This window comes from Atractosteus spatula, chromosome 6 (assembly GCF_055471065.1).
Source record: "Atractosteus spatula isolate fAtrSpa1 chromosome 6, fAtrSpa1.hap1, whole genome shotgun sequence".
Classification (NCBI taxonomy): Eukaryota; Metazoa; Chordata; class Actinopteri; order Semionotiformes; family Lepisosteidae; genus Atractosteus; species Atractosteus spatula.
In genome coordinates, this window is record NC_142711.1 from 31,055,856 (window position 1) to 31,078,349 (window position 22,494).

At 36.6% G+C, this 22,494-nt stretch overlaps 1 protein-coding gene across 2 annotated transcripts in view; it reads left to right on the forward strand.

Moving 5' to 3' along the window:
- agap3 (ArfGAP with GTPase domain, ankyrin repeat and PH domain 3) overlaps nucleotides 1-22,494 on the forward strand; it is a 264,585-nt gene that overhangs the window by 221,472 nt on the left and 20,619 nt on the right. For both annotated transcript variants that reach the window (XM_088918672.1, XM_088918671.1), the window contains exon 13: nucleotides 2,678-2,839. In XM_088918672.1, the coding sequence (XP_088774798.1) occupies nucleotides 2,678-2,839 (162 nt within the window). The remainder of the gene's footprint in view (nucleotides 1-2,677; nucleotides 2,840-22,494) is intronic.

Genomic DNA, 22,494 nt, shown 5'->3' on the forward strand with positions numbered 1-22,494 from the left:
GCTGTCTGGAAAACCTAATGACGGTCCTGAGGGGGTGATGGGAGGTAATGGCTCCCTCGGTGCTGTCAAAAACAGGCACCAGGAAGGATGACTCTGACCAGGCATACCCACCCCTACCCAACCGAGGAGCAGGTTAATATCACATTTGTAAAATCACTTACAAGAAGCATCACCTGCATTTAGCCTCAGCCATTCATGGACACTTATATAGAAAGCTTTGCCCTTGGCTACCAAAATACCCATTTATTACCAAATGCTGGGCAAGACTTCAGCTCACTTTTGCAGCTTTTCCAGTGTGTGCTTCCTATTTTTTTTTATTCTTGTGGTATTATGTTATATTGTGTGTCATTCTCTTGGTTCTTTTTTCGTCACATTTGGTAAAACACTTTTATGGTGCTAAGAAGTTCCTGATGTTAACAATTGTTATTGTTGAAATATTTTATATGATTTTGTGTGGTTATTACAGTATGAATAACATGTATGTACTGATTTTTCTCAATTTATCATAAGCAAAGTGTGGACTTCTAACCATTTTCCGTTAAAGAACACTGCAGAAGAAATACGTAAAGTATGATAAACAATTTAATTAGTTCTGTAATATGAGCATAATAGATAGATGACAAACAGAATTAGGCACACATTGTTTTGAAGCAGATGTTCTTGAAATGCACATTTTCAATGAAGACTTGCAGAACTACAGTCCTTTGAAAAAGTTTTCAGACCCTTCTTACAAGGTCCTGTTTGGTTGAAATTGCAAAATTTGATATTTTATTCAGAATGTGAAGACTGAAGACTTCTAATGTTAAGAGTAATTACAGAAAATGTAAAAAAAAAACAACTAAACATTCGTACCTGTGAACTCAATATTTGGTGAATACACCTTTGGCAGTAGTTATAGCGCAAGTCTTATTTGGTAAGTCTCTGTCAACTTTGCATAATGGCTTGGTGTAATATTTATCCATTCGTCTTGGCACATTCACACAAGCTCTCAAAAGAAGAGATTCTCAATAGGCCAAGTCAGGACTTTGATCGAAAGTATATTCACTTTATTATTCCTAAGGCCAAAGCATCACTGAAATGCTTTGTTCTTTTGGTCATTGCCTTGCTGAAAGGTGATTTTTCATCCCAGGTTTAAAGACTGAAACTATTTTCCTCTAGTAATTTCCTGTACTTTCATTCTGTCCTTTTTTCCTTTTATTTTAACAAACTTAAGATTCCCTGCCGAGGAACCATGCCATGCTTGACAGCTGGGATGGTGGTAACTGGGAGATATTCTGTGTGGAGTCTGTACCAGACATTTACACCAAATAATTCAAATTAGTGCTCTTCTGCTCAAAACATCTTTCACCACATTTTTAAGATACTTTCTTCCAGGATTACTTATTTTCAGCAATGGTTTTATTCTTGCCTCTCAGTCATACAGTATAGTTTTGTGAAGTGTTCTGGATATTTGTGAGGTGGTCTTGATATTTGTGAGGTGTTCTTAATACGTGTTTACTGATGCACATTTTCTCAGCCATTACACTTTAGCCCTTCAAAGTTAACATTGGACTCACGGTAGCATCCTTCACCACCTTGCCTGGCTGCTTAGTTTGGAGAGATGTCCTGATCTACGCACTGTCAGGGAGCAACAAATCTTCTATATCTGGATGATTGAGTAGACCGTGCCAATATGGATATTTAGACACTTGAAATTTTTGTACCCTTTTACTGATCTGGCATTTCACTAACTCAATCCTTGACTTGCTTTGAAATCTTGTTAGTCTTCATGGTTGACGCTGTGCTTGAAATTCACTACCTGAACAAGAAACCACACAGAGAGAGGTGTTTTAATTCTGAGATCTTGAGAACTACTGTTATTGCATACAGACAAAACCCATTTAGATAATTGTGCGGCTCGTTAAGTCATAATGTGCACCTTAATTTAGGTTTGCCACAGCAAAGGGTTTGAATACTTAAGCAATTATGACTGTTCCATTTTTCTTTCATAGTTATCTATTTACGACTGTGTTTCTTGGTTTGAATGTGTACAGAATGATGTGTATATAACAAATATTAATCACTACCTCAAAGTGTCATGACTGGAAGCTTTAAAGCAACATAATATTGGAAACTGTACAAGATTCTAAATACTTTTACAAGGGACTGTAGTTGTTTTAGTTGCTTTAGACCATTCTGCTGTACACATACATCATGAAATTTGTAATTTGACATCTCTGGTGCCTTGATGTTTCGTCATGGTAATTTGATTTTAACTGACCCTTTTCATGTACTTTGAATATCAAGACATCAGTAGTTAAAATTTCATACCTAGTGTATTATTACCATTGTATACTTTATTATACTTTTTAGTCTGCTTTTGAAAAACGGATGAAAAAGCATTTTTTGTACTTTTTTGCAATAGGAAAAATAAAAATGTAAAATAGGAAAAATGTATGTTATTACACGTATGAGTATTATAGAAAGTAAATCTCTTTATATTGTTTGATTTATCTGGTGGTTTGTGTACTTTAGTTTTTTTTTTCCAAAGTTTCACTTCATTTTATCACATAACTGTTTTCTTAAGCACTACAGTATATTTCTAGATTTTCTGAATGGGTATCTGGAGTTTAATGATTGGGTAGTACAGTATGTCTTACAAAACCCAATGATAACTCTTTTTTTTTCTTGTCATCAGCTAATGGAACTGCAGACTCCCTGAGCTCCAGCCCCAATGTGTCGAGTACAACCAGTCCTAAACTGGAGCCTCCACCTTCACCACATGCCAACCGCAAGAAACACAGGCGGAAAAAGAGCACCGGCGCTACCAAGCCTGATGGGCCAGCCACTGGAAATGAAGGTAACAGTACGTTGCTTCACCCCAGAAAATATTTGTATAAACCAATGAATGAATATTTTAATCCATTGATATACTACTTTTCATTCTAAGGCATTCTCGTATCCAAAGGTCCATTTTGGTCCATCACTGAAGTGCAGCACCCCCATGGAAGATATGTGTTGGACTTAATGTTCTAGCATATGGTGAAGAAGTGCAGAATTGCCTCAGCAGTTGAATTTCTGGAGTGCTTTAGATCAAGTGTCACTCCCAGTAGTTAAGATTGATCTTAACTTCTGGGATTGATTGAATAACACTTGCACTCAGCAGATTTTTCTCTTCATGTTATGTGCAGTGTCTTTATTGGAAACCCACTCTATGCAAAATATACAAAACGTTTTGCTGGTTTGTTCTCACCACATGAATCGGCAAGGTGTTTTAATGAGAGCTAACATAGGTTGAGGAATGGGCAAGGTTGTTGAAAATGTACCCTGCTGCTTCCGTGTACTCTTCTCAATATAGTCATTGACATTTGATCAGCTGTATGTGATAAAAATACTGTGCTGTACCAAATGCATGTAGATGTGGAAACTTCCAGTCCTCCTTCGTTTCTACTTTGTGGAAGAGTGAGGATGTAAGAACAGGCCCTGACTTTGGGAGAACGGTGTGGCACTTCCTCAAGGTGGAGAGAGGGAGTGTGTGTGCGATTGGGATACAGGGAAAGGAGGGGAATGTGCTCTTTCCTCCAGTTCCCACCCTGTCAGGCTCCCAGCGCTGCTTTGTGTACCAGCCATACTGAGGAGTTCAGCTGCTTCCCGCTCCTATTATCCTGGTTGATTAGATTAGTTTCAGTCTTTCTTCCTGTGTGCCCGCTTGAACGCAGCCCTATAATGGGAATCGGACAAAACAATTTCAGCATCAATCAAGGCGAAAGGATAAAGAGGGGTGGGAGGGATCATTTATTTACGTGACTGATATGGGGTGCTTCCAAGTGACGGATAGCAAATGTAGCTGACAAAATCGGAGGGGCAGCTCTGTGTTCACGTAGTTGATGAGATTTAGATTTATAGATTTGTGTTTGGAAATGGCAGCAATTATGCACTGTTGCTACAAGGTTTCAGTTCATTTATTTATTTATTTTAATTTTGCTTTTCTCGGATTGATGTATGAAAGCATTCCCCTGCCCTTTTTCTGTAAGATAGGCAGTGCAGGTCAGATGACCGGATTTGAGTAAAGGGGGAATTTGAAGTGGATTAAGAAGAGGCAAGGAATCATGCGGCGGTTAATTAATTTGAATTAGGAAGTTGAAAGATAGAGTGTGCCAGTCATTTTCTTTGCTTCCCATCCAGAAAGAGTCTGATTAAAGGAGTCATTTATTATTAAAAAAAAGCTGAGTGAACTGATTAATACAGAAGAAAAAGTAATTTGTATTTAGTTTAGTTTAGTTCCTTATAGAAAAGATCTACTTTTCTGTACAGAATAATTTAAACGCACTTAATGCATAGCAATCAGAATGAAGCTAGATATCAATCAGTCAATCAGTGTATGGTGCAATATCAACCTTGATTATTTCTAAATTATCATTTCTGCTTGCTCGTTGTGGGTTTGGGCATGTAACACAATTAATAGAAAAGTTACATATAGTATACATCTCATAACATAAAAACATGTCCATTGACACTGAAGTAAATAAGTCTAAACCAATCCTGAAAAGTCTAAAGCAATCCTGAAAATCTGCCTACCTGTCTTCAAACACTAAGTGCTTTAACAGTGAATAGCTTACCTAGTGATAATTACAAAGTGTTATGAATTAGTTAAGTATATACCCCACTAAATTTAAACTACCACTGGTAAGTCCAGTGCTTTTGACTACGTATATGAACTACATATATTTTTCTCTAAATATTGTCATTAAAAGTATTACATTTTAACACATTTTTAACCTTCTAAAGTGGAAAGTCAAAATTAATCGTTTTAATTTTTCAGCTTTACAATCTCTGCTATTTCACTCAAGATCATAGAAGGCAGGAACTTGCACCTGTGAGTGTCCTCTTATTACATAATCACTCTTTTTTTTTTAAATCTGGGCTGATACTGATACTTGATACTTGCCATTGTGCACATACTGTAGAACAAGGTAAACTTCTACATGGAAGAAGGTAATGGAGACTGTTGTCACATACTGGGATTGTACTCCAAATGTGAATTTATCCAAGAGGTCTGCCCTGCAAGTTGATAGTACTAACCATTCTCCAGAATGTTTCTATGAACATACAGCATAATTAGTTTAGAACACACACGACACATTTAAGAAGTTGCAGTTTCTGTAGTTGTTCATGCTGTTTCAGATGAGAAAACTTTTAACAATTCATAAGCACTAATGTAAAGCACTGCTCCATAAAATGACATATTTCACCAAATGATGGGTTCATAACAGACTATACAAATCTGAAGTCTACTATGTAATTAGCTCACATTCTTCAATAAGCTGCATTAAGAAAACACTGCCTGTACTATTTCTGTGGTGTAATTTGTGACTGACTGGGTTACCATCTAACTGCTGGAAACTCTTACAGAGGAGCTGTTGATTTCGTCCTCGGCAGGGGAGCAGTAATAAATTGTGTACCCAATTAATTATGATTCTTCTCCAAGATGATGTATTGCATCTCTTAAAAGGAGTGTATTGTGATACACTGTCTAGCAATTTACAGGCCATGAAATAGCTGTTGGGTTATTAATCAATATGATTTACACAGAACATAAATTTATCAATAATGCTAGTATAAATACAGTCTTTTAAACAGAACATACATGCTTTCATTGACTTTACCAGTGCTTGATCTCTTATGTTGTATTTAAAGTTAACTCTAATCCTGAGCTGCTGCCCAGGTTGAAAGATGACAGAATCATGTGCCAAATGTTACTTCTTGCCTAGCTGGCTTTAATTTGAAAAGGTGCTTGTAACGGACATTCTGTATGGAATTCAAATAACAAAACAGAAATATTTGGAGGTTGTAAATTTACTATTTACCTTATTGCTTCTAAATAACAGGAAACACCAAGAAATGTCTAAACTTTTCAGATGTGTGTGGTGATGGAAAAGCTTAGTCTGTAATGCCATGAAACAATCTGATTTAAAAAATGGGTTAAGGGTTGATTTTTAGTTGCTTTGTGCCCCCTGGAAACAATTCAGGAACATGGATATCTTCATTGTGTCACATTGTATTGATGAGTCATTGGCCTTTTTACCACGGACTGACTTTTGCTCTGTAGTTTTTTCAGAGTGAAGTGGAGGTGATGGGAAATGGGCATAGTCACTTAATATTTAATGAGAACTGCCAAGTATAATTATCTACCTAAATAAAAAATTAAAATATACTACAGTTTGTTTGATAAATAAATAGTAGTTCCATTTTTCTTTTTCTGTATTACAGGAGTCTTACTCTGTATTTCAAGAATTTCCTATTAGCATCAACATGTCTGTTCTAGTGAGCGAGTCTGGAATACAGACATATTGCTTAAATATCTGAGTCACTCATCTATAAAATTCCAGGTTGACTGTTAAAAGGGGAAAAAAGGAAAAAAAAGTTGGTTAGATCTTAGAATAAATTGCTATCAGTTTATCTCATTTACGGGGTAATCAAAGGCCGAGAATGCACAGAGAAATTGAATTTTAGTTGTTCTGAAGTATCATAAATCAAAGGAGCCGTTGCTTTTTTAAAAAAAAATCTTGGTGCTTTAAATGGGAAGAGCCAGAAGTGTTAGGGAGTCTCTGTAAAGTTACCATCCCAACGTGATCTAGAAAGAGTTTGGTTGGAGCATTAAATTTATGTTGAACAGTAATTGTGCTGCCTGTGCTTTGTCAGATGTTGCTGTTTTAATTTACACTAATCTACAGTGCTTTGTATACAGAAAGCGATGTGCTAATTAAGACATATCTCCTTGCTCTCCTCATTTACAAAAATTTATAGAAAGTGCAAATCTGTGTGTTTGCTCCCCCTTTGGGTGTATATCTCCTAAATGACTTACCAGGAGATTTTGTACTGAATCTCTATACATACAGTCGAAACCAGCTATCTTTTCATCTTTTCTACCATAGATGATAGATGCAGACACTGAAAATCCAGTTAATGGTGGAAAGACATTTTAATCGCAAATCCATTACCAACCAGTTTTAAATTAAATTAGTGATAAACATCTCATTGAGGTAGACCTACTTACGTTATATTGTTATTGTTTTATTAGAAAATACTTAGCAAATATATTGTTTTTATTTGCCAGGTATTCAAATATTCAGCATTTAATACTTTGCAAAGTTTTAGAATAGAATTTTGTCTGTTTTTATTATGTGTAATAGATTATATTTATGATCTTCTTAGTGTTTGGCGTTTATTGGTGTTGCAGTCATATTTCCTTATATTAAAAAAAATGTGCAAGGGGCACTTTGTACAGAAAAGTGTTATCTAACAATAAACTGTCTTAGGTTGTTCTTGCATCATCTGTTTAGAGCTGTGCTACTTAAAAATTAAGGAAAGCTGTAAGGGTCACTGTGCAATTAGTGCTTAGTTGGACCGCTCCTTCAGAGAATATTAGCATGGACTGAACAAAATCTTTCTGGTTCTCTTGGTCCACAAAATGTTTTCTTTCTAGTGCTTTGCAAAGGAAAGGTTACTAAAAATACTGTTGATTTAACGAAAGGCCTTGCATTTTTAAATTTGTTTTACAATCTAAAATGTTTTATTTTAATCACACATGCTTTGAAGGATACTTTTCCATTCAAGGTGAAATACTGCCATGGGAATTTTATGGAGGATTTCTTCCCCCACTCATACCTGTACTTATCTATCACAGCAATTGAAATGGGCCATCTAGGCCTCACCTATTGCACTGTCCCTTGTGCATATGCACACTCTCGGTACTATGTCCCACTCTTGGTAATGCACAATTCAGACGGCCCCTAATCCCCCATTCCCCTGTCATTGCAAGAACTCCTCAGGATAATGAACTTCTCATGTGCTTAAAGAATGATGCAGGGTGCATGGCGAGACGACTGACAGCCCCTTAATGTGTTTCTCAGCGGCCGCCCAATGATGGGCTTTTTGTCTTCGTTTTTTAGGTTTAAAACCCACGGGAAAATTGATGGCCGATAAAGAGTTTTGTTCTGGGGCGGCGCCTGTGATTAATGCAGTCTGTCAGGGACTGTCATTAATGTATATCTTTTAAAAAGTGTGTAAAATGTTCATTGTTTCCTGCATTTTACAGTGCGGCATGGAGAAGAGGCAAGGAAGCACTTAAAGGCTGGTGTCTCAGAGATGAGAGTGGAATCATTCCCATTTTTATGATTCAGTACCCTAAGGGGAATTGAGACTTCTCTATTGCATTAACATAATTTAGATACCTCAGATCAAAATGCTTGAATTTGCCTTAGAGTGGGATTTCATTAAATAACTTTAAAACTTTTTGTGAGTATTAAAATAGAGTTTGGGATTGAACGGTGGATTTAAGACTTCCTTCAAAGTCTTCTCAAATTGAAAATCATATTTGTCAAGGTTGTATCAATTAGAAAAATGTATCAATTAGAAAAAAACATGGTCTTATCAAAACTGCATTGATAAATGCATTGACGCAATGATGCATTGATGAAAGCATCTCTATAAATTCTTAAAATGGTATACAGTTTTCAAGTTTAGTTCTGTGACTTGTGTGGCAAACTAGTTTACCTTGACAAATAAATGTACAGTGTTGTTGGAATGCTATATTGGAAACTGAATGGTAATTCTGAAAGAAGATAATCAGTTGGAATCCCTGTGTTTAAAGAATTGATGTTCTGAAAAAAAATTCAAATTGAATTTTAAGTCTTCAGAAAAAGAAATTGAGCCAGTCACATAGACCATTAAGTTGAATGTACATCACAAAACATACATAGTTTACTGAAATACACAAAAGTGCTGAAATATTGATAAAACATTAAAACGTAGCTTTTTCTTTTTTTCATGACTAACAAATGGCAATATTTGTGAATTGCTATATCCATTATCTGTAAGTTTCTCAAATGGTTAATGCCTTATAAAGTGAGTGAGTCTTGGACCTTTATCTCTCTTAAAAAAGTGTTTAATTTGAGGAGAATAGTTTTCCCAATGTCTACAATATAGCATTTCTGATTTTACTTAATTCTAATTTTTTTCACTTGGCTCAGTATAGGTTTGGAGTAAAATTGTGCCCATAAGGACAATGGGCTTCGGAAACATTTTTTTTTTCCCCGTGTGGTACTCTAATGCTTCTGTGTACTCTAGGATTAAACAAATCAGTTCAGTTGTTCCAGTCTCTCATGCCCTTGTACCTCACATTAACAGCTGTTCTATAATGCTATTCTACAATCTGTTAATGCAAATCTAAACAATAAGAAGGTTTTAAAGTTTAATTCAAAAAGATGCATTCATCAGTTCCATGGACAATTTCCATTTTCTGTCTGTTTTTGGAAGTCTCACTTTTCACTATTTGTTTTTTTTTATTTTTAATCCCCCCTCCCAAGTCTTCATATCTGTTTTTGTTTTGTTTTTTACTGAAGCAGATGCTGTTTGTAATCATATATAACAGTGTTACATAATAGTACTGTCAGGAAATAATCTAAATTTCAGTCTCATTTCTGGTGAAAAAGCAATTAATCAGAGTCAAAACTTGTCAAAACAAATAAGTGTTTTGTTAAGAAAAACATTAAAGCAAAAAACTAGAAACATCACTCTGTACATACACTGTAACACAGATGTACATGTCTATGCATTTCAGAGGTCTACTTCTACAAACAGACCTAGAAACCCAGGATTGTATCCTTATAATCTGAAAACCGTGATGCCTGAAAAGGTCAAAATGAGAAATAAAAACCCCTATCCTTAATAGAACTAATTCTCCCTTTCTACAACATGGATGCCCAAACAGTGAATGGAAATCAATCACCTTATTCTAAAAATGCATCACCAAACTATTTAGAGAATTTTTAGTCTGAGGATTCCGCAATAAAGGAAAACCTAAAATAAATAAGACAACAAGCTTTCAATTACTGTTCTTATTACTTAGCCAGAACCTGGTCTCCAAGACTGATCAGCACAAGGTCCTCTCACATGGCACAAGCTTTCAGGAAAATGAAGTGATGGTGATGTTCTTTTTTCTCCTCTTTTTCTGTCTTTCTCCTAGGATTCCTTTCTTTTCTTTTTTCTTATTTTCTCGGTAATTATACTGTGCCACTTGGTTTTTATGGTTTACAGCGAAGTTAACTAAACAGAGTAAATCATCAGAAACCTTCTGATCATCTGTGTTTACCTGTCTCGTAGTCCACCTGCAGCTAGCCAAATACCCATTGTTTTAGGCTTTTTGTATAAGGCTTTAGTAGTGTAATCAGAATGTGAACTGCAAATGTTATTAGACTTTCTAGTCACCTTGGATCATAACATCATGATACATAAACAATATAGCAAATACTAGAATGATAATAATGCAAACTATGTTAAGAAAAAGTAAATGTGCAATCCATTATACAGTAAGTTTATACATGCAAAGACACAAAAGCACAGTTAGGAACATAAGTATCTGGGACATGAACACTTTGCATTATACTGAGCTATTTTGTTTTGATGTTTCCATGCAGTTTATCAAAGAAGAATTATTAGGAATATCTTGTATTTATCAAAGTTGTTTGCCATTTACTTTTCTGAATGTCTGAACGTACTTTTCTGAGGTATGACACCTCTTATGATCTTATGGTGTTCATATTAGGAGATTGTAAGGGACAGGACCTTGGAGAGTATTCCATCAATTTCCTTATGTTCCAAATAGGTCACCATTACATTATAATATTGCTGTCATTATGTTGAAAAGTGAATCCTTGTCCAATGGGACAAGGAGCAGTGCAGACAAGGTGGAGCGGTGGCTCTGTGGCTAAGGATCTGCTCCTGTGGCTGGAAGGTTGGTGTTCAAATCCCGCGGCTGGCAGAGGAATCCTACTCCGTTGGGCCCCTGAGCAAGGCCCTTAACCCCAGCTGCTCCAGGGGCACTGTATAAATGACTGACCCTGTGCTCTGACCCCAAGCTTCTCTCACTGTCTGTGTGTCTCATGGAGAGCAAGTTGGGGTATGAGAAAAAAGACAAATTCGTAATACAAGAAATTTTATATGGTAATTTCATTATTAGTGCCTTGGACAATTCTAATATAACATCTCTTGAAACTCTACACTTTTTAACTGTATAGCCTTATTGACTCCCCACGTTGTCTTGAAGAGACAAATGTCAATATAGACACCTGTCTTTTTCATAGTTTGGTTATTCAACATCTGTATTCCTCATTTTATATTTATAATATATATTATGCTACTGTATCTGCACTTGTCTACGTCACATGGCTTTTTTCATGGGGTTTACACAGTCTGCCACTTTAACCATTTTTGATTTGTTTATGTTACTAGTTTACTACTTGTGCCAGAATCCATAACATTGATATAAATTAGAAAGATTACTGATCCTAAAACAGATCCCTTTGGTACTCCACTGATTATATCACCCCTGAATTCAATGTTCACCTGTTTTCCTTTTCTTTGCCTCATTTACCTTGGGGTCCTCATATTGCCTGGGTTCAAACCAGAGGCAATCCTAAAACAGATGTCACATATCGCATAGTGTGTAATCTGCAACTTTAGTCAGACATAACATGGAGAGAAATTAAAATTAAATGTTATTTCAACATGTCAGTGTATCTAATGTATACTAATGTATACTTTGAGTATCAGCATACAATATAAAAGGAATGTTAAAACAGAATCGATTGCCTGCAAAATGTCTTAATCCTTTACTACAGTGATGCAGGGGTTAAAGACCCTGGAGTCCAGTTCAGGATTAGAAATGAAGACTTAACAGCTCTGCTAATGATGGGTGTTTATCTCAATACTTTGCATTGTCGTTCTTCTATTCAATCTCATTTCACAAATCTGTCCCCCGAGCCCCAGCTCCTGTAATGGCCCAGCTCTGATTGTTTCACTCTGGGATGAGAATAAAAAAAAAAAGATTTCCTCTCTTACAAAACGTGCTTTAGACAGTTAGTGGAATAATTGCTATCATTATTATTACCATTATTATTATTATTATTAGTACAACTACTTCTGTTTTTTTTTCAGCATTCTTCTTTTCACTGTTTCCATTTTTTTAACAATTCTTTTCTATTTTGTTCAAGTCTCCCCGAGGCCCGTATCTCTATAATGGCCCTGTCCTGATTGCTCTAATACAGGTTAGGAATATTGGGTTTAATGATCTGCAAAATGAGGAGGCTGCGCTCTGACATTTACGGATGGCGCTCGCTTTGTTTGTTCTTCAGAACCGGCCGTTAATTTGCAGAAATCAGAAACACCTCTCTATAATGATCCGATACACTCACACCCTCCAAACAGAAATAATAAATAACTTGCACCCCCCCCCCACCCTTAAATGCCACCTCCCATAGACATAGACAACCACACATACTGTATACACTAAAACAAACACCAACACACTCACAATGTCCTGCTGAAAATTCTAAAGCTGTAACTCCTGTAACCTAAACCCAACAAGTGAGACTGTGCTTGCTCACTCCTTTCTGATCACTCACTTATATCTGTCAGTAATACCTAGACTATAAATTTAGTTTCCTTAGGTAGTCCGTCAGGGAATGATTTCATTTCTAACACTTGTGGTGCTAGAATTTTCAATGGTGGTGCTTGTATTTTCTTCAGATCTGGCAAGGGATATGCAAGCACTTCAGCCAAGTTTGTCGGATATAGATATAGCTTAAGTGTCTTTTTCCAAGTATAGAATTGAAGTAGTTATTAAACTTAATATAACCAGCTAAACTGGCTATAATTCCTTTTCTTTTTTCTCTAGGTACTTTTTTTCTTATTTAGAAATTGAGCTCTTTAGAATGTGTTTAGCCCACTTAGTGAGACAAAAGTATTGTTGTCTGATAATAAAGATTTATACAACAGAGCATAGTAATATTAATGTTTGAGAATTTGTGACACAAATAATTGCCCTTGAAAGAAATTCAATCAGGTTTTTGGGGGCAGTTTGGAGGATTTATTTTTGAATTGTTCATTTAGAAGTATGATTTTCTTTATTTGTGAGGTATAGAATAGGCACTTTTTGCTAAGGCAGGAGGCCCTTAAATTGTGTCATGTCAGGAGCAATGTTAATTTTTATTCCTAAGAATGTCAAACAGTGCAGTTTCAAATAGAAATTATGAGAAAGTAGCAAAGGTGTGTTTGGAAAACAGCACACTACAAAAAACTTTGCACTTCACAGCCAGGCATTTGAAATGCTATAATAGCTTTGTGGGCAACATCATGTTCTGGTGCAACATCAAGCAGAGAGCCTCTGAAACCTACTCTTTAAACCTCATTTAAAATACCTTCAGAATTTTAACCACCTTCTCCAAATATAAAAATCTGGTCATTTTGTATTTGAAAGATATACAAGTACAGATTAACCAGTAGAACTTTATATTATTGTCATTGTCACTGTATTTATATATTAAAAGCAATCGATGTTTTTCCAAATTTAAATTTCCTATTCCGTCCATTTCACTGAAAATTGTATTGCTGATTTTGCAATTGTAATTCAAAGCTATTTCTGCAGTAAAATGTTTGTTATTAAATTTAGTGACACTGGCAGTTTGGCCATTTAGACTATAAATCTCCTCAAACCAAACTGAAGGCATCATGTATGGGTTTGATCTAGTGGGCTGAGATTAGTAGTAAAGATTCTAGCTCAGTGCAAGAAGGCCACATTTATGTTTTAATTGTTAATGGAGCTACACCCCCCCTTTAATGTTGACCATTGAGAAGACACACTCTGGGGCCAGTTCAGCTGGAATACAGAAAAGCTAGGTGTGGCAGAGAAATAGTTAAAATGTATAAATCAGAGCAGCAAAACTGAGACCAATGGAACCGTGTCAGAGACACGTAATGATAAAGTACACACAATATAATTTCTGCTTTGAGAACACTTATCATTCTCAGTCAGTGCAGAGAGACCCATGTTTACACATAGTATCGATTAAGTAGTAGATGTATTTCTCTTGACTATCAGAGGAGAAAGGTAGTTGTTAGAAACTACATGGTAAATATGCCTGTTTAGTATTCAGTAGCTCTCAGACATAACTTTATCAAGTATAAATGCAGTTCATTTTAGCCTTTCTGATATACAAAATGCATACAGGTTAGGGCATCATCTAATGATAGTAGCAAGAATCCAGTAATGACAGCAGCATTAAACTGTTTTAATTCCAACCTGGGGCATTGTGAGGTTAGGCAGGAGCAAGTAAAAGCACATTACTTTCTTAAACGGCAGCATATTTTCTAATTTCTTTTCTATTGCAGTGTGTTGATTAAGGCAAAATCATATTTGCCCTTTTCCTGCGCCTTGCCTTCATATTGGATTTAAATTGCATTCCTTCATGCGTGCCCGCCGTGGCGGCTTTGTTAATTTAGCTCTAATTTGAAAGGACTTGTTGCTTGTATAGTGTGTGAAATGGGGTCAGAGGGTTAACATGCATTACAAGCGGCAGGTTCTCCACATTCCCCTGCTCCAGGGGCTGGGAAAAAGGTCTCTGGCTTTTAAAAGACCATCAAGAAGCACTGATGAAACTCCACTTGCACTGTCTGCACTACAAATTGCAATGCACTCCCAATTAGTGGGCTTATTCTTCTCTGTTTCATTTTAAATAACAGTAACAGCAGTAATAATACATTTTTATGATTGTTTTTGTGTACCTGGAGGCTTGGGAATTTTTCTGACCGTGCTTTGTTTTGGATGCTGTCCGTCAAAACTTGATACCATATACTCTTTTACACATCCTCAGTAATTATAGTAGCTGAGACATTCATTTAAAAACATGTTAAGAGCAAATGCCTAAGTACACTATTTAGTTGTATTTGTATATTTTGTCATTTATCTAAATGACTGAAAAGACGTTATTCCATCCACACGTTTACTATTAATTTTCTAATTAGGTGATTATTACCTGAAATGCAACTCTTACAATATTGTTATACTGTATAAATTATTTTTTCGTTGGTTTCAGCTGCATAAATGCTTTGGCAAAGGTAGGACTAGAAATGTGATGTCTTGCAAAGTATTCACTCCCTTTCAATAATATCCTGTTTTCTTGAATCATAAATGATGTGTACACCTTTTTAAGCCGAGTGTTTTAATCAAGACTTAAATACTCAGACTGAACAGTTACAGTGGTGTGAAAATGTGTTTGCCCCCTTCCTGATTTCTTATTTTTTTGCATGTTTGTCACACTGAAATGTTTCAGATCATCAAACAAATTGAAATATTAGACAAAGATAACACAAGTAAACACAAAATGCAGTTTTTAAATGAAGGTTTTTATTATTAAGGGAAAAAAAAATCCAAATCTACATGGCCCTGTGTGAAAAAGTGATTGCCCCCCCTGTTAAAACATAAATCAACTGTGGTTTATCACATCTTTGGAAAGCTGAGTTCAATTTCTCTAGCCACACCCAGACCTGATTACTGCCACACCTGTTCTCAATCAAGAAATCACTTAAATAGGACCTGCCTGACAAAGTGAAGTAGACCAAAAGATCCTCAAAAGCTAGACATCATGCTGCGATCCAAAGAAATTCAGGAACAAATGAGAAACAGAGTAATTGAGATTTATCAGTCTGGAAAAGGTTATAAAGCCATTTCTAAAGCTTTGGAACCACAGTGAGAGCCATTATCCACAAATGTTGAAAACATGGAACAGTGGTGAACCTTCCCAGGAGTGGCCGGCCGACCAAAATTACCCCAAGAGCGCAGCGACGACTCATCCAAGAGGTCAGAAAAAACCCCACAACAACATCCAAAGAACTGCAGGCTTCACTTGCCTCAGTTAAGGTCAGTGTTCATGACTCCACCATAAGAAAGAGACTGGGCAAAAATGGCCTGCATGGCAGAGTTCCAAGACGAAAACCACTGCTGAGCAAAAAGAACATAAAGGCTCGTCTCAGTTTTGCCAGAAAACATCTTGATGATCGCCAAAACTTTTGGGAAAATACTCTGTGGACTGATGAGACAAAAGTTGAACTTTTTGGAAGGTGTGTGTCCCATTACATCTGGCATAAAAGTAACACAGCATTTCAGAAAAGGAGCATCATACCAACAGTAAAATATGGTGGTGGTAGTGTGATGGTCTGGGGCTATTTTGCTGCTTCAGGACCTGGAACACTTGCTGTGGTAAATGGAACCATGAATTCTGCTGTCTACCAAAAACTCCTGAAGGAGAATGTCCGGCCATCTGTTCGTGACCTCAAGCTGAAGCGCACTTGGGTTCTGCAGCAGGACAATGATCCAAAACACACCAGCAAGTCCACCTCTGAATGGCTTAAGAAAAACAAAATGAAGACTTTGGAGTGGCCTAGTCAAAGTCCTGACCTGAATCCGATTGAGATGTTGTGGCATGACCTTAAAAAAGCGGTTAAGGCTCGAAAACCCTCCAATGTGGCTGAATTACAACAATTCTGCAAAGATGAGTAGGCCAAAATTCCTCCACAGCGCTGTAAAAGACTCATTGCCAGTTATCGCAAACACTTGATTGCAGTTGTTGCTGCTAAGGGTGGCCCAACCAGTTATTAGGTTTAGGGGGCAATCACTTTTTCACACAGGGCCATGTAGGTTTGGATTTTTTTTTCCCTTAATAATAAAAACCTTCATTTAAAAACTGCATTTTGTGTTTACTTGTGTTATCTTTGTCTAATATTTCAATTTGTTTGATGATCTGAAACATTTCAGTGTGGCAAACATGCAAAAAAAAAGGAAATCAGGAAGGGGGCAAACACTTTTTCACACTACTGTATATGGGTGAAAAGTTAAATGTCAGAAAAAAAAGTTGAAGAAAAATCCAAAAGGAAAATAAGTTAATTATACAATAATTCACCCTCCAGAGTCAATTCTTGATGGAACCTTTATCTACATTTACAGCTGTGAGTCTGTTTGGACAAGTATTTACCAACTTTGCACATTAGGATGGTGCAATTTCCACCCAGTCTGTATGACTGTAATAATTTGTAATTCGAGCAAAAATTTCCACCACAAAACATTTTGCCACATGTTTGTAGTCTCACTTAGAATTTGAGATCCCACTTAGGCCAGCTTTGTGGATTGACTTGGATGTTGTTGACTCATGGGGATTTTCTCTTATCCCAGCTGTTGAACTCCAGCTCTTTCACAGCTAACCTTGCAGTAGTCACTGTGTTCAAAGGAGTATTCAGTGTCTTTAAAAGTTTTCATGCCATTCCCCTTATCTGTGCATTTCTGCAACTTTATCGTTGAGTTGTTTGAGAGCTCCCTAAATCTTTGCTTTTTTAAAATGTATTACATGTACCTCACTGAGGAGCTGGAGACTGTTGCTGGGGAAGGGGACCCCTAGTCTACTCTATTCTGTCTGTTACCATTGTAACCCTCACCAGAAATAATTATTTAGAAAATGATTTTGATAGGACTAAGGGACCATCGAGAAATAGGTGTTTTTATTCTGAAATGTGAACCACTAATGCATATAGAGGTCATTCTACTAATTGTGACTTGTCAAAGTATTTGTGTGCTCCTGAACTACTTTAGATACACCATAGTAAAGGAGGTAATTAGTTTTCACTTCTTTCAGCCATAAAAATATTCATTTTGAGCATTCATATTTTGAGTAACAATATTTACTTTTAAAAAGTGCATACATCATTTGTAATTCAACAAAATGAAACAATATTGGAAGGGGGCTAATAAGTTTACTGAGGGCCTTCTTATTAGTCCAGACTGTGCTCGTAAATAATGCAACTTATAGTGAAATTACTTATGAAGGGGAATTCATACCTATAAGGAATAATGTAATTAGCTTGAGATGTGTTCTCAATACATGCAGTTCATACACTTGTAAATACATATCATTACCTATAAAATAGATAAGACAAGTTTGTTATTATTCTTATCTTGTTAATGGATTTGATGTGTTTTATGGTGGAAGTCAGTTTTTACACTAATACGTTGTCCCTTGCAAAGACCACTTAACTATGTGCCAACACTAGATTTACCAGTCATGGTGAAAAGATTACACAAATATATTAAGATAAAATACAAGTAATAGGTTTATTCCATGCTGAAAAAAAGAAGAAAGAAAACATAACGTTTCGGCCATGGAGCCTTCTTCAGGTGTGAGAAAGACAAGGCAGTAAGCAAAGGTAATATAGCGGGAGAACAAAGGCTGGGAGAGAGGAGGAGCAAGAGGCGGGAGCAGGAGACAAAAAGAGAGGCCAATCAAGAGGTGTGAAGTCAGAATGGGTGTAGAGAGGTGTGAAATGAAACCTCCAATGAATGGAGAAACTTTAGAAGAAAAGTAGTCTGTCGTTAAGAGAAGGGGGAAGGTGTGATCCTAGCTCCAGAATAATTTTGGTTTTGGTAGTCTTTCTGATGTATGAGTTTGGAAAGCCGTCTTTGAGAACACAGACGGAGAGATTAGAGTGGTCATGGCTGTCAGAGGTGAAATGAGAAACAATGGGCTTGGAGAGATCTTTAATCTTCACAGCCCTAACATGTTCTCTGAAGCGGTCTCCGAGTCTCCTTCCTGTTTCTCCAATGTAGCTGCCTGGGCATTTTCTGCAGAGATACAGTAAATAAGGTTGCTGGAGGTACAAGATGCCAATTGAGTGTGGTGTTAGATGTGTACTTTCAGGTGATACAGCGAGCTCTGTTGCAAGGGAAAGTGCCTGGTGTGGTTGGTTGCTGAGGGCGGTCAAGGGAGCTCTGAACAAAAAGGTGACGCAGATTAGGTGGTCGGCGATATGAGATAATGGGGCAGTCAGAAAAGAGGGCCCCAATGAAGGGATCATCCTGTAGGATGGAAAAGTTGTCGTTAATAGTCCTGGGAATAGGAAGTGTGTTGGGGTGGTAGGGAAGCACCAAAGGAATGCAGTTGTTACGGCGGGAGTTCCTGATTGAGTTGATGGTCCGAGGGGTGTTTTTGGCTCAGTCAAGGGCCCTGTCAATAACACTGCTGGGGTATCTTCTGTTGATGAAAAAGGAGTACATTTTTAGGGCTTGGTTCTGGAAGTCAATGTCGTCACTGCATAGTCACATGAAGTTCTGGGTCATGTATAATCAGTGCATTACTGCAACCTATTACAGTGTACACATTCTGCCTGGTTTGCATAAAGAAAAGAGGAAGAAGAAACGATTTAGGTCATGCAAATTTCTCATGGTATGACTTTTATTTCTGGTAAATCAGCATTCAGGAGCAAAAGCAGATCTTTACCTAAAGTATTGTCAACAAGCTACCCAGCCATGTTTCTGAAACTGATACCTTGGCTTATTTCACGTAACTGCTGCATATCCTTGAATCAATTAGCTACTAACTACTTAATGAGATATATGGGTGATATGGCATGCTCTTGTTTTTTATGTTCTTATCATCTCTTTGCAATGAATTATTAAGAATTCCAATAAGAAGAACATGATCAAATATTTGAGGGAGGGAGAACCTGTCTTTATCCAAGTCTTCTGTGACTCTCCAGCAGCTCTTGCAATTTAAGGGCAATATTTATCTCTATAAGTAAAGTGACATTAACTAGATTGATAGACTATGTATAGCACTTTTAAAATTTACAGTTTGCAGTCTCTAGTATTACAGATACTAGTTTCTGATATCTATGGATAGAGTGCAATAAATTCATTGGAGTTGATTCATTGTGCAAACAATTTGTGACAGTTACACTAACCAAAAAAATCAAATCTTAATTTGGTTGCTTAGCTTTAACTAATAGATGCTTAATCTTGTTTTGTAGATCAGATATTCTCCTGCAGTCATCTTAAATCTCCAACGTGTTGAGTAGTTTGTCACTAAGGAAATAGAATCATAGTCCACCTACTGTACCTTCCCATTTCTCTTGCTGTTCCTTCACCAGCAAGAGACTTATTCTGCCATATTTTTATTCTGTTTTCATATAAATTTTAGACTCAGCCAGGCATTTTTATTTTTATGTTGTTTGCGCTGATTATTGTTTTTTCCTGCTCTCCCGCCCACTCTTTTTCTCTCTGGTCCCTAATCAAATTACCTGTATGAATGCCTGTAATTTATCGGCCGGTCAGCCAACAAAATAATTAGTTTTCTTCCAATGGTTATCAGCACCAATTGGAAGTGTATAATCTCGGGGCCCTGTGGAATACCTTTTAATAATGACTGAAACGAGCAGTTTATGTAGAAGCAAGGTGGATGGAAGGAAATAATGGGGGGGGGGGGGAAACTTTCTTTCTCTTCCTCCACAGTCATTTGAATTCCAGGTTAATTCACACCTGACCCAAATTAGCTTTTGATGTGCGGTAGAATGGAGCCTGAATTCAGCAGGGAGTGAGGTTTTACAATTAAGCTTACTCACACAGACATTTTCAGGAGCACCTTGAAATCAAAATATTTTCTTCTGCTTCTTCATGTTCTCCAAAAGCAGAATTTTCTACAACATCGTTCTCTTTAGATTGGCTGGGGGGATGTGTCACACATTACATCCAAGTTATTTCTATGCTACATGTAAACATTGCACACAGGAAACATGAATTGATGTGGAGATTCTTGTTTTACAGTAAGCATATGGGTACATGCATTCATACTCTGTATTGTCTATCAAATTTGGTTTGTTTTTAAAAAACATGCAGCGATCATTTCTCTTGAGAATGTTGAGGAGTTTTGATGTAAGCAAACACATCCTAGAGTTTGCCTGCACAAAACTGGTAGAGAGATGCTATGTTTTACCTACTCCACTTGATATGGGAATCTGGGTGTAAACTGTCAAGGAATATAAACATGGACTGTATTAATGGTCAAAAACAGAACCAGGTGAACCACTAGTATACTTAGTGTTGGCAGGAAAGCACTCTTAATACTGAATGATTCCTCACACCCACTACATTTCCAATTTGAAAAGCTACCGTTTGCTCTACGTTTTAGAGTACCCAAAGTTACAAAAATATTTTTAAAAAAGCATCCATTCCAATTTGGCATCACTCTTTTAAACTCTGATGTATGAGCCCCTTCAGAACACTGTATTGACAGCATATACTGTATATGTATTGTATGACACACTTATATTATCTTATATATTATATTTTTGTACTGTAAGGTATTGCTATATAGCATTGGTTGTATATATCTTGTAAAGTCCATTGGATGTTTTATATACATATGTATTCTGCACAGTAGATTCTGATAATTTATTTATTGGCCGGACAACTCAAGAAGGCTGGATTTCAATATGGCATCTGCTTGCAGTATGATTATTTGTGCTGATTACACTAGCCCTGGTGCTGAAATATATTGATGTTGATCCCAACCGTTTTTTTTTATTTGGAGTCTGAAACACCTTTTAGACCTTGGATGTACTGTAAGTCTTGTCTTTATTCAATTATTTAACAAAGCCGTTGTCCACTTAATGTGTCAGGACTCTTTGTTTTGTTTTTTGTATTTTGAAACATCTTAATCAAAATCATCTTAATGTTAGGCACAAATAAGAAGAAACATCCATTTCTGTTAAAAAATATGTTAAAATAATTAATACAATTAATAATAGAATTACCAAAAAAATAATTGCCATTTGGATTCATTGTAATAATAAGACATTTGGTTCATGGATTGAAAATATTATTATACATTATACATTAAAACAGTTTAATCTGTGTAATCTAGTTTTGCTTTCCAATTACTCATTTATTAAAAGGGAACCCCTAACCTCCATTTAAATACAAGGCTCTAAGGTTTTTATTGATTCTGTGACCAGCAGTCAATTTTTGTATCTAAATCAGTTAATTGAAGATGGTGTAGATCTAATTGGATTATTGCTTTCTGCCTCAAGGTGCAGTTCTCCTCTACAGCATCATGCTCGCAACATTAAAGTCACATTTCTGTTATTAAGAGGCATGTACAGGCTTTGAATTGGACACGAGTGGATAGAATGAGAGAAAATGAAAGAAACCCATACTTCAACATATCTCTCTAAAGCCTGTTTTCATTGTAAGTTTGCCCATAAAATAAATACTGTGATTAGTTAAACCTGAAATGTAGTCAGTTATAATGTTCCAGTCTTCATCATAAAGCAATAAAATTACTTTGCTTTTATAGCTCAGGTGCTAGTTTAACAAACCTATCTGTGTCTTTGTGTTTTTTATTTTATTTTTTAACTGATGGGCGGTGTGATGGCTCTGTGGCTAAGGATCTGTGCCTTTGGCTGGAAGGCTTCCGGTTCAAATCCCATGGCCGGCAGAGGAATCCTACTCTGTTTGGCCCCTGAGCAAGGCCCTTAACCCCAGCTGTTCCAGGGGCACTGTACAATGGCTGACCCTGCACTCTGACCCCAAGCTTCTCTCCCTGTCTGTGTACCTCATAGAGAGCAAGTTGGGGTATGCGAAAAGATGAATTCCTAATGCAAGAAATTGTATGTGGCTTTTAAAGTGAACTTATCTTATCTTATATATAGAAAGTTTCCATCTGTGTTCCCTTTAAAGTGACAAGTGCTTTAGTAGACATTTTCAAGTTTGCTTTTGTAAATTTAAAAGGAGGGAGAACATAAATTTAGGTTCCCTTAACACTAGAAACCTTTTTGGTTGCTGAAAATCCAAATAGT